Here is a 12,359-nt window from a genome sequence, read left to right on the forward strand (position 1 = left end):
TAACCCATACTTTGTCAGATAGGTCCCTGTCGTTTCTCGCAATTGGTAAAACTAAATAATAAAAATGAAATATCCTTAAGATCAGCCATCCTCGAGTCTACACTCACAAAAACACACTAGTCAACAAGTGTAAATATTTTCAGTCATGTAAACTAGTTTGCACAATTTGTGTTGAGTAAACCTGTTAGGGCTTTTAATGCCAATTAGCTAATTGTTATGACGTAGTCATCTGCTAGTCTGCTCTTGTTGTGATGTGAGTCATAACTACCACTAGTAGGAACTTGTTTAGTAGTGAGGTCAAATGTTAAGGTAGGGCGATCAAGCGAAAATCCTACAGCGGAAATGTATTATTTACAAAACGACTTGCCATACCACACAAACGACATAAACGGAACTAGTAACGCCCATGCAAACCAAGAGGGATACCCTATTCCACCATATGTGTTCGTTTCAATAAATAATGTGAAAGTGAATTGTTAAAAGGTGTCGAAAAAAATTAAATAATGTCCTCTGCTTATATAATACAAGACACAAATGCCACTTGAATTCAGGGATTTTTTTTTATCATTTATTTTGAATTTGTGTACCCTGTATTTTTAAGCTTCGTCTTGTCCGCGTTGCCCTCGTGCGCATGCGCGCGACTACGTGCGAACGAGATGACGTCCCTGAGAATGAGATACGGTGAACTATCTTTCAGTGCACTATCTTTGTCTGGCTCAACAGCTGGGTGGAACTCCGACCAAAAAAAAAAAAAAAAGTTGCTTCAATGACATTTTTTGAAGGGATGGCAGCCTGAGCGCGAGATAAACCCGTTGTCCTGTCAGGAGGAGAGTATTTTCAACACTGCGCCATGGATTTTAACGTCAAGCGCTTAGCCGCAGACGCCGGTACTTTCCTGAGCCGCGCGGTGCAAGTAAGTGAAGCTGTCGCGAGGAAGGTGGAAGTTGTTGCTAACTCGATTAGCCGCTAGCCTTAACCAGTTAGCTCAGCTGTGAGGTAGTTACTGTTACCGTGTAGCTAGGTCGCCCGTTATCACCGCAGACGGAGGCAGCGTGGCCGGGAGCTGCGGGGGCTGCGGGGCAGTTTTTGGCCGCTTTTGAAACTGCGTAGTGTCCGTTTTCACGGCGCTCCTTCTAACCCCTAAACGCAGGCCTCGGAAACCATTAAAGAGACAGCTGTATCAGATGCTTCTGAGCAGATAAGCCAATTGACACCTCGGTCTTCATCCGAGTCGCTTTTCGACGGAGTAAAAACGAACCACGATTTATTCACTTATTTTTTTTTTCTTTATTTTGTTGTCAGTTTACAGAAGAGAAACTTGGGCAAGCGGAGAAAACTGAGCTGGATGCCCATCTGGAGAACCTGTTGATCAGAGCTGAGAACACCAAGCAGTGGACAGAAAGGATCATGAAGCAGACGGAGGTCCTACTGCAGCCTAATCCAAGTAAGAGTCTTCCTTCTAATTTGTCATGAGACTTGTTGATCCTGACCAGCTCACCTAAGGGGAAAGTAGCTGATCGTGTGAAAACCTGATGCCACTGACGTTTGCTTCTGGGTGTCTCTTGATTTTTAGTTTACCAAAACTGAACCATCGACGTGTTTTTTTTGTTGTTTTTTTTTTTGTTTTCTCCTCACCTCGTTGACGACTTGAAAATCAACGAGTTCTGAGCCGATCAGGCTTTTCCCAGCCAAGACACATTTTAATTTTTCATTGAGGTGTGATCTGCTGGCTCCTATCAGTCATCCTGACATCTGTAGCACATGAGAGCAGAAACAACGCTCTGCAGGTTGTTTGATCGAGTTAATCGGTGTGAATACAGCAACAAAGAACCTTTTTGTTTTAGACTGAACTAAAAAAAAAAAAACTATACACACTGTAATGTCGTGCATTTATGGATTAAACACGGTTTGATTTGTTTTGATTCATCTAACGATTAAAAAAGTGAAAAATCAGTGGGGTTTTTTTTTTTTTTTTTTTGGGCAGTGTTTCACCTCCTGCCAACCACTGTGGGGGTGAAATCCGTCCCGTTGGTTCATCTCCTGCATCTTTTGTTTAGATTGCATTTTGCAGCCTGCGGCGTGTAAACATGTCTGAGCCGTGCGTGCTAGTTCACAAAGGCCATCTAAAGAAATGCCTGGCATCCCTGAGACTCTTTGTTGGCCTGGTGAGGCGTGTGGCCTCAGCTGTGCGTCCTCCGCAGCTCGCACCGTGGTGCCGCGTCGCTGCAGCCCAGCCGCAGCAAAGGCACAACAAACACGCCGACATATGGCAGCTACGGCCGCGGTAACCGGGCACAGGAGCGTCTTCTGGCCGCTCCCGTTCGAGATAACTGAAGTCAGGCGGAAGTGGAGCCCAGCCGGGACGCTCCCCCTCACGGGTGTCTTGTGACTCCGTAATCGAGTTATCCTGTTGCGCTTTTTCAGACGTCCGGCTGGAAGAGTTTGTGTACGAGAAGCTGGAGAAAAAAGCCCCCGCGCGGATGAACAACCACGACTTGCTGGGCCAGTCCATGATTGAGGCGGGGAACGACTTCGGCCCCGGCGCTGCGTACGGTGAGTGGGGGGGAAGCCGACATCGCTCATGACACCTGCTGAGAGGTCGCCGAAGCATCACAGGCGTCTTCGCTGCAGTTTCCTTCTGTTTGTGCGACACATAAAAGGGCTGAAAGCTTCTTAGAGTGCATCAGAGTTTAGTCTGAAGGTGGGGAAGCCTCAAGTGGATCCTTTGCATGTCCTTTGGTCTGCGTTGTAAAACCAAGCAAAGGTGAATTTGAAAGAAACACATAAGCATCACCTGCTTTGATATTAATCATGGAAAGCATCGGTCTTTGTCCCAGTTGGCCGTCTCTAAGCTCAGCATTAGACACCAGCAGCTCAGGCTCTTATGGCCGATTTTTCAATCAGTGGTTTTTATGCAGCTCCGACACCAACTTCCCTTTAAGTCCCAGAACATAAAAAGGATTAAAAACAGCATTCGGGTCTTTTTTTTTCTCCCTCAAGCCGTCTTGCTTTGAGTGGCTATTATTACTAAATGGTAAATAAATGGTAACTGGAACATAAATAAAGTGCTATTCCAGTCATGCTGACCACTCAGAGCTCTGCACACTAGAGCCACATTCATCCAGTCGCTCTCACTAGCGCACACATTTATACACTGATACACAGCTCGGTAGGCAACTTGAGGTTAAGTGCCTTGCCCATGGGCACTAAACCTGTGACAAGGGGAAGCTGGAATTGAACCCACAACCGTCCGATTGCAAGACGACTACTAAACCCATCAAGCCACAGTCGCCCAAAGAGTTTTAGCCACACTTTATACTGTCAGTGTCTTGGATTTCCGTTTAGTTTCATTTCTGCACATCTCCTGTTTGTTCCTATGCTATTGGATATTTGTAAAGTGGGCAGCTGGGGGCAAATAAGGAGAGAGCTCTAAAAACAAAAATCCCAGCTTACAGGAGATGATTCGTGTCTGAAAACCACGTCTTCAGGGGAAAAGAAGGCAAAAATCCAGCAGAGACGCGTCAGATCTACGAGACGCATCACCCTTCAGCTGATGGGCCGCTGCGTGCCAAGTCTTCAGCCAATTTCTCTACGGGAATCCCCTTCCCCGGGCTGAGCTACTGTCCTTTGTGCGCCGGACTTTATTATTTCATGTCTGAATGCCTCCTAGCTTTAAGTGGCTCACTGAAGCCAAACACAACCAGCCTGATGTTAATAAGGATCATTTAAAACCACCTGAAAGCCAAAGCCAATGAATAAGGCTTCAGCACATTATTAGAGCTGGTTTCTTATTTCACATTTAGATGTCTTTAATGTCCGTACAGGCGGCACATTCGCAAATCATCAACGTTGCCTAGCAACTAGCAACCGTCTCTCTCTCTCTCCTCGTTGTGTTAAATAAATTTCTAACAGTTTGTTTTTTCTTAATCAGGGAGAAGTGGGGGGGAAAAAAAGTAAACAAGAAGTCTTTTAGCTGCTAATGAACCACATCACGTCTCTATAAATACCAGCGTATCGGCTCTGTTCGGTCGTTGGGTTTCTTTAAACCCAGTGAGACGGCCTCCATCGGGGGGGGGGTTGTTTGTGTACGGTGATGGTCGGCTTTATGGGGCTTCTTCCTCAGTGGAGCGCGTAAGCAGGAAGGATCTGCATGCGGCAACATCTGCGTAACGCCGCTGCTGACACGGCCTCGGGGACACGCGGCTTCTGTGCTTTGTGAACTCTTCTTTCTGCCGCGACAGGAAACGCTCTGATAAAATGCGGCGAGACGCAGAAGCAGATCGGCGGCGCGGAGCGGGAGTTCATCCAGAGTTCTGCCATCAACTTCCTGACGCCTTTTCGAAACTTTCTCGAGGGCGACTTCAAAACCATCCTGGTGAGTCGGGCAGCTGACAGCCCTAACTCAGATTCACTTTAGACTAACGGGGGCCGTGAGTCAACGTTAGTTTACTTCCTGTCACATGAGAGCATTTCTGAAAGTTTTCAGATGATAGAGAACAGGTAAAGACGGAGCAGGAATATTTGGATGGCTCTCATTTAACTTTTACGTCATTTCCTGATCTGAAACCGAGCAGCCGGCCGCAGCAACCGCACCCTGATAATAAATGAGATTTTTTTTCTGTTGTTCGTGTTTTTATTTTTGCTCTGTTTTGTTCTTCAGAAAGAACGCAAGCTTCTGCAGGTCAAACGTTTAGATCTGGACGCAGCCAAGACCAGGCTAAAGAAGGCCAGGATGCCGGATGCAAGAGCTGCAGTAAGTACCGGGTTTAATAAATGATCCCGCTGCATCTCTTAATTCCCATTAATGAGCTGTTTTATCGACTCCTTGCTCTCTCACAAACATCCTGCCACAGATTAAAAGCCCTCAGGGCGGTTTTTTTTTTTTTTTTTTACCCCCCCTGTGAAGCAACACAAGTCATGGCGGACGCCGAGTTACACAACCCGAGCGCGTCCTCTTCAGCTCTTGTGGCTTTAACAGCATCTTCCGAGCAACGATGGGAAGTTTCAGGTTCCCTTTTTTCTGGCCGGTCGGTTTCTCAAAGTCGTGTCCAGCTTTTCCTCATTTTACACTTCTGTGTTCTTAAGTGTCGGGATCTAAATTCTTCACCGGGGGGGGGTTTCCTCTGTGTGTTTTTAGAGTTTTACCCCCCCCCCCCCAATCGTGTTCGCTTGAATCATAATCAGATATGTTAAGACACATCCGACAAGATCCGGCTTTGAACCCTGACTTATCAACATCAACAAGGTGTTAGAACATTAAAATACACAGTGTTTATACTAGCGCTGTACAAAGGCTCCATCTAGTGATTATTAAGGTGTCAGGCGTTCAGGCTCTTTATACCAGTGACGTTTGCTGAAGGCTGCAGAAATGTTTCAGGGGGCCAGCGGGCCGCTTTGATAAACTAGGAACTAAAACCAAAGGACTTGGTTGCCAAAACATTGGCTGTAGCCAGATGCACCGTTTTCAGTAATCGGTATTAATAATAGTTTTTTTTTTCTCAGAAGTGTTTTTTACTGGTTCTTCTATGCAATAAACCCAAAGCAGACGGACATTAACGCAGGTTAGTTCAAATGTTCTTACTGCAAGTCCTTATCTGGACATTCATCAGCCGGGCGTGTTTTCTTAAAGGAGTAATAAGTAATAATGACATCTAGTGTCTCACATCGGTACAACAGCCTGCCAGTGACGACAACGTTATAGTATTAATATTATATGCTGTTTCTAAACGGTTCTGTTGCTGCTGTGAATCCCCACTGAATTTAAACGTCATCAGTACAGGTACATGATGATGTTCTGCTCTACTTCTGGTCCGCTTCTCTGACTGGCTTCCATGTTTGCAGGCTGCAACCCCTTTGTCAAGATAAAACACCAAAATCTGTGTTGGGAATTTTGGGAACTCTCATACTATTGGCTCAGGAACCAGGAAGTAAAAGGGGCCAACACTCTGAACCAAGAAGTTCTGAACCGTACCTTTAGGTTTGAAAGGAGAAAAACGGGAGTAATAGGACCTATTGTTTATAGGGTTGATACCTCCATCCCTGCTGACAAATGAGAATGGTTTAGTTTAATTTTACAGCAGATTTCTTACCTATAGCTCCTTTAATATCCGGCAGCAGTTCTATGGACATGCTGAAATAAATCTTTTACCGGTTACTTGGTATTTTTTCCATTGGTGGCAAAACTTGTCCAGTTCTGGTTTGCTGATTGTAATTAGCCATTTCTTCGTTCTCGCTGATGGTGCTAATGAGGCTTGGAGCCTGCTGAGGTCTGCCCGTACCTCGTGTCCCGGCTGATTCAGATACAAGAGGACAGCTTTAAACGCGCATCTTCACTCCCGCTGTTTAAATGGGACCCGTCTGATCAGCTCAGTGATCTGCAGCCGCTTTAACAGAGACAAAACCGGGCCTTGAACAGCTCAGTTATTGAGCTAAAAACCTTTTGATGAGCTTATAACCATTTAGCCGAGATCGGCGTCGGTGTAAAAACTCTGAGGGTTGTGAGCCGATAAATGCCCGCTGATTCACTAGAGTCTGGAGCCTAAAAGCTCACTAATGGTGTAATGATAATGACATCATTAAATCAAAGCTGATATCAGCGCTTTCAGTAATAATCACAATTACGTGTTTTCCTGATAGCCAAACCACGGCAGGTTCTGATTGGTTCCAAAAATTACCAACCCGGCGTCACGTCGCAGAGAGGTCAAAGTTCAGTTCTGCAGCACGTTTTTAACAAAAGTAGTTGACCTAAGGGATTAAATGGCAAAAATAAGGAAAGTAGCATTAGAATAGATAAAAGCACAATAAAGTCAAATAAGTAACAGGATAAATCAAGAAGGTACGACAACCAGCCCAGTAAAAGCTGACGTAGTCTGTTGAAGTAGAACTAAAAGCCAAAGTGTGACCGATCACCGAGCGCAGCAGCAGAAAGCGTCTTCAGGAAAGCAAATGCTGCAAGGTGGTAAAATATGAACTTTTCTTCATTTCTAAATGAAGCCGTCTATCCGAGTGAAACTGCCGATTAAAGACTGCAAATCTGATCTGGGACTCTGTCCTTTCACTTTAAGGACATTAGACACGTTTCATTGGGCATGCTCGGTTTCTCCCTGCGGTAAACAGGATCACGTTTCAAGATCTCCGCGATTAAGTTGGAGGAAAGCCGTCAGCTCACACGAGCAGAAAAGTGCCACCTGCGGCTTTTGTGTTTTTTCGCCGTCTTCATTCTGTGGCGACGCCGTTTAGAGCCGGTTCAGACGAACGGATGAGAAATCCGCGTCCTCCTCTGTCTCCGTGCTAACGCGGAGTAAGGATGTGCTGTGTTGGCGGCTGCCGGGCAGCAGCTGTAGCTCTAACTACTGTGTCACTGTGTTTTGTGTTTGTCTCTGTGTGTGTTTTTTTTTGTTTTTTTTTTAACGCAAAGCCGCAGATGTGAGCAGAGGAAGTGACAGAGGTGAGTGGAATGTTGGATCCGTGTTTGATTGGGACACACAGACACGCCAAACCCCACGGCGCTGTAGGCAACAGCTGCAGCCTTTCTGCATCTCCTCCCTGACCCGCAGTCCTCCTCACAAGTCTTCATTCTGGAAGCTTTTTCCTGTCCTTCAGACGCGCCATCATACATTATTGTGTTGTGGTTTTAATGTCTAAGGCTATGGTCACACTGCACCCTGAAGTGACCCAATTACGATTTTTTTTTTTTTGCCCATATGCAACCTGTATCTGATCTTTTTATGACAGTCTGAACAACACAGATCAGATTTATTTCAAATGCGACCCAGGCCACTTGGATATGTGGTCCTGAATCCGATACGTATCTGATTTTTTCAAATGCGACCTGTGTCTGTACGGCCGGGTCGCATTTATCCGACCTGTACGTCACGATACTCAACAAACGTCACTATTCTGCGTCCTGTTATGCAGAAACGGGAAGAAAGACGACACCCATAGCGGACAACAATGAGGAGAGCAGTCAATGGAGGGAAAGCTCCGGTTAGAAAATATATGAATGACCGCAAAATGCGCGCCAGCATTATAATCCATGTTTACTTCCGCAAACACTGAGGACGCTTGCTACGTGTGACGTCATCGCGTCCTCGAGTGCGCATGCGGGACACTAAGGTTGAACGCATTCAGTTCACACAGCAGATCACATACAAGTCACATATATTTGGAAATGTAAACGGACACGCAGAAAAATCCGGTTTCACAAAAAAATCTGAATTGAGCATCAAGACCTTCAGTGTGATCGTAGCCTTAGTCACACCGAGTAGTAGACAATAAAGTCAGAAGAAAATGATCCAATGTTTGGGGGAAGAAAAAAAAAGAAATGACCAACCAAAAGACGAAGTTGTGCTCTGCATTTGTGTTCGTCTTCCTTTCCTGACGCCCCTGAACGCCACCTTGATCCATCCGTCCTCATGGCGAGACATGGTGGGGGAGGCGTCATGCTGTGGGAGTGTTGTTATAGATGCACGTCACACTTAAAAAAAACCTTTTTATATATCAGTTTCCTTTCAAAGCGCTTTGATTTAGTTATTCCCTAAGCCACTCCTAGAAAAGTAAAAGGACAACGTTGGCTCCTCCTCAGGCAGAGCAGGAGCTGAGAATGACCCAGAGCGAGTTCGACCGACAAGCCGAGATCACGCGTCTCCTGCTGGAGGGCGTCAGCAGCACCCACGTATGTGAGCTCAGCGTACATCCCGCTGTTTACGGCCCGTTTTACAGCAAGGAGTATGAGCAGAAACCTTTGTTTCCCCGCACACCCTCAGGCACACCACCTACGCTGTTTGAACGACTTCGTGGAGGCCCAGACGACGTACTACGCTCAGTGTTACCAGTACATGGTGGACCTCCAGAAGCAGCTCGGCAGGTGAAACTCCACTGTTGGCCGCCACTGATTTTAGTTTATCATTTCCTGCTTTGATATGTTAGCTGTCAGTAGAATGATTCATTCACGAGGAGCTGAGTTTAAACCTGTCATCTGAATTAAAGTGGGACTCATTCTGTTAAAAAAAGATCCTGTGAGGTCAGCTTGTTTAGAGAAAAGGCCCCAAAGGAGACGGTTGGAGGAGCATTAGGCTCTGCTTTTGGATTCAAAGTCTCAGCCTTCTCCAGGCTCATCTCTCTTCCCTCCCACCAGTTTTCCGTCCTCGTTCGCCAACAATAACCAGACGGCGGCGACGGCTTCGGGAGGGCCCAGCATCTCTGTGCCCACCATCCCGGTGTCCGCCTCTCTGCCCAGCGTCTCCGCGGGTCGCTCCAGCTCTGCGGCGGCGGCGACGGGCGGCTTCAGCGAGCTGCGGAGCTCCAACGGCAGCCGAAAAGCTCGGGTCCTTTATGACTACGATGCCGCCAGCAGCAGCGAGCTCTCCCTGCTGGCCGACGAGGTGAGCTTTTTTTTTCTTCTTCTTCTTTTTTCTCCACACGATGTTCATATAAACACTGGAATCCTCACAGTTTTGTTCCTTTTGCTCAGATTTATGCATTATTTCTATCAATATTTGTGTCAGGGCACCGCCTGCACTGCAAAAACGGAGCTAAAAATAAGTCAAATTTTCTTGAAATTAGTGCATCTATGCTTGATTTGAGCAGCTAAATAAGATTATCTGCCAATAGAGTGAGTATTTTGACCCCTAAACTAAGATAATTAGATATACTGCACTTGAAATAAGATGATAGAGATGAGTTGTTCCTATTTTAAGTGCAAATATCTTATTCCATTGGCAAACCATCTTATTTACCTGCTCAAATCCAGGACAAATAAACTTGTTTCAAGAAAAATTTTACTTATTTTTAGTTTAGTTTTTGCAGTGTGTTAGTCTAGTTTGTTTCTGGCTTCTTCCTCTTCTTACAAAAGACTCAACAGAATCCCAAGGAGTTTTCTTTATCCTCAGATGCCCCTTCAGTTTAAAACACATGCAAATATTGCAAACTCGTGGTTGATTAACAGTGACCCCTGCGATACCTCGTGCAAAAACGTTTTGCTTTCCGCAATGAAGTCTTTATTTTTGTCTTGAGAAAGGCTGGAGGTTTCTTTGTTTTCAGCAAGCATATTAAACATCAGTGCCTTTTGTTCAAGATTAGATATTGTAGCTACGGTCACATTAGCTGCGTCGTTGTACGTCCGTGTTTAATCAAAGCGGAAGATGGATTATTATGTAGATGATAATGGAAGGAAACCAGCTGGGCCAGGAGTGCATCCCTGTGGAGTCCCTGTTTCAGTTGCACGAGGGAAATCGTCTCTAATGCGGATCGCCTGTCAACGAATCACACGCGTGGAAACGGTTGCTGTCGACGTACACAAAAGCGCACGCGCACATTCCCGCCAGGCACACACGCGACCGTTTTAAAGGAAAACAGTTGTAACTTTTGTTAAAAAGATGAAACAATTTGAAATAAAGAGTTCCCAGTTGGCATCAGCAGCTGCATCTTTGTGTCGCAGCTGCTGTACTTAACATTTGGAGATAAAACTCTTAGGTTAGCTTTCCTGCAGCAGCAGCAGCACCACCTTCAGATTTCACATCAACCACTTTGATCAGTGGACATTTAACTGCCAAAGCATTAAGAAATGATCAATATGAAGATTCCTTTTCATCTTTATTCAAAATACTTGAACTGGATCCTGCTTTAAAGTCTTTCTCAACTACTTTTGCAGCCCTGGAAACCTTTTTTGTGGCGTCCTTGTCTTGCAGGTGATCACAGTTAGCAGCGTGCCAGGCATGGATTCAGACTGGCTGATGGGGGAGCGAGGCAACCAGAAGGGCAAAGTGCCGATCACCTACCTGGAGTTGCTCAACTGAAGCGCAGATCCTCTCCGTCTCTACACGCACCCCGTGCAAACCAGCTGTGATCCCGTATTTATACCATGCTGCAGGGACAGGCCTCACTTTCTGTTTCATTCAGTTTTTTTTTCTTTTTTTTTATGTTTCTTTTGTAAAAAAACAAAACAAAAACAAAAAGATGGAGTCTCTCGTGCTGCATACCCGAGCAGGAATAAATAAATTTGAGTGATGGGAGAGCAAATGGACCCTTTTCCTCATTAGTTTGCAGTAAATATCTTCAACCTGCTTCGAGGCCTATGAGTTCGGTGCTGAAAGCCGTACCAGAACGCCTAGTAAAGGTTTAAGATTGTGTTTACAGAGTCCTTCTCAGATGGTTCACCTAAATGCTCCTCTGCCTCCTCTTTTTTTTCCTCTCTCTGCTAACACGTTTATGTAAGAGGAGATGAGGAGGGCACATTTTTTGTTAATTAAGAAAACAGCAGTCGAGTGTGAAGTGAAGATGGCCGGTGGTTATTTTAAGTCTCGTTTTTATAAGCGATAATCTCCCGGAGCAGTAGCTGTCCTGAAACTGAGTTTGGACGGGGTTGCTTTGTGCCGCAGACGTATTTTTGCATGCCGCTTTACTGCACGAGGAGCTCATTGCTGGATCCGTTCCTGTCTGTTGGATTTTTATAATATTGCCTTTTCCAATTTACATCCACAGTATTGAGCCTTTTTAGCTCAAGTCTTTCAAGTATTGAATCCTATTTTTTCCATCCCCCATTCTTGCCAGCCTGAAATCAGCTTTGGTACTGTGCTTAAAATGAGGCCCAGTATTTGTTTCTCTGGTTTTGATTAGCTTTCTGTTTTTACTAAAGGAAATGCATGCAGTAAAGATCTGTTTTCTCCTTTTAACATTACTAACCCAGCTGGAATTTCATCAAGCTTGCACTTCAAATGTATATGGAAACCTTTTTAAGAACTGTATTGTTGCATTTTTTTGAGGACATTTCAGTATATTATTACAAAATTGAGCTTTTTGTATTTCGTGTAACTGATACAGTGGCATGTGATTGTAAAAAAATAAATAAATCTAAACTATGAACCATTTAGGAATTCCGACGTTATTGCTCGGTTAAAATGAAAACTTGAGATGGGGCAGGTGTGCTTACAGATGGAGCCAGCAGAGGGCAGGATAGGAAAACTTATTGGTCTGACAGAAACGAGCTGTGAAAATATCTTAACCACGTTGCCTGAATGTTTTGGCTTTGCAAAACCAGCATAAAAAAAATGTAAAAGACCCAATAAAATGAAGTGTTGGTGAAAGCATCGTTTTAAACACAAAGGCAACTGAAAAAAAGGTTAACAGAATCAACATCTGGCACTTCAAAAGTGTTGATCAGAATAAACCACCACACACACACAAACCACTAAAAGCACGTATTCATCTGTTAATTTGTAATTGCACAAGGTTTTATTGAAAGAGGCGATCTTTCATGAGCCCAAGTTGCTCTTCTACAGAACTATGGGAAGCCGTTAATGTCTTTATTTTTGTACAAGTAGACAAAAATGATGGCCGATAATCAAGAAAATGTCAACTAT

The 12,359-nt window shown here is 44.8% G+C and overlaps 1 protein-coding gene across 1 annotated transcript; it reads left to right on the top strand.

Moving 5' to 3' along the window:
• Positions 1–706: 706 nt before the first annotated feature.
• Positions 707–11,867, top strand: sh3glb1a (SH3-domain GRB2-like endophilin B1a). Its single transcript, XM_012875674.3, has 9 exons — positions 707–913; positions 1,303–1,444; positions 2,425–2,553; positions 4,242–4,375; positions 4,661–4,753; positions 8,585–8,674; positions 8,766–8,866; positions 9,137–9,383; positions 10,689–11,867. Exons 1-9 carry the CDS (start codon positions 851–853, stop codon positions 10,794–10,796), a joined length of 1,107 nt encoding a protein of 368 aa, XP_012731128.2. The 5' UTR covers positions 707–850; the 3' UTR covers positions 10,797–11,867.
• The last annotated feature ends 492 nt before the right edge of the window (positions 11,868–12,359 follow it).

The sequence above is a fragment of the Fundulus heteroclitus genome, chromosome 21, assembly GCF_011125445.2.
Source record: "Fundulus heteroclitus isolate FHET01 chromosome 21, MU-UCD_Fhet_4.1, whole genome shotgun sequence".
Taxonomy (NCBI): domain Eukaryota; kingdom Metazoa; phylum Chordata; class Actinopteri; order Cyprinodontiformes; family Fundulidae; genus Fundulus; species Fundulus heteroclitus.

Bases quoted from the DNA above. Each gene is read 5' to 3' on its own strand.
- sh3glb1a (XM_012875674.3), top strand. From the start codon at position 851: ATGGATTTTAACGTCAAGCGCTTAGCCGCAGACGCCGGTACTTTCCTG. The intron at 4,754-8,584 runs GTAAGTACCGGG...GCTCCTCCTCAG, and splicing joins TGCCGGATGCAAGAGCTGCA to GCAGAGCAGGAGCTGAGAAT. The intron at 8,675-8,765 runs GTATGTGAGCTC...GCACACCCTCAG, and splicing joins AGGGCGTCAGCAGCACCCAC to GCACACCACCTACGCTGTTT.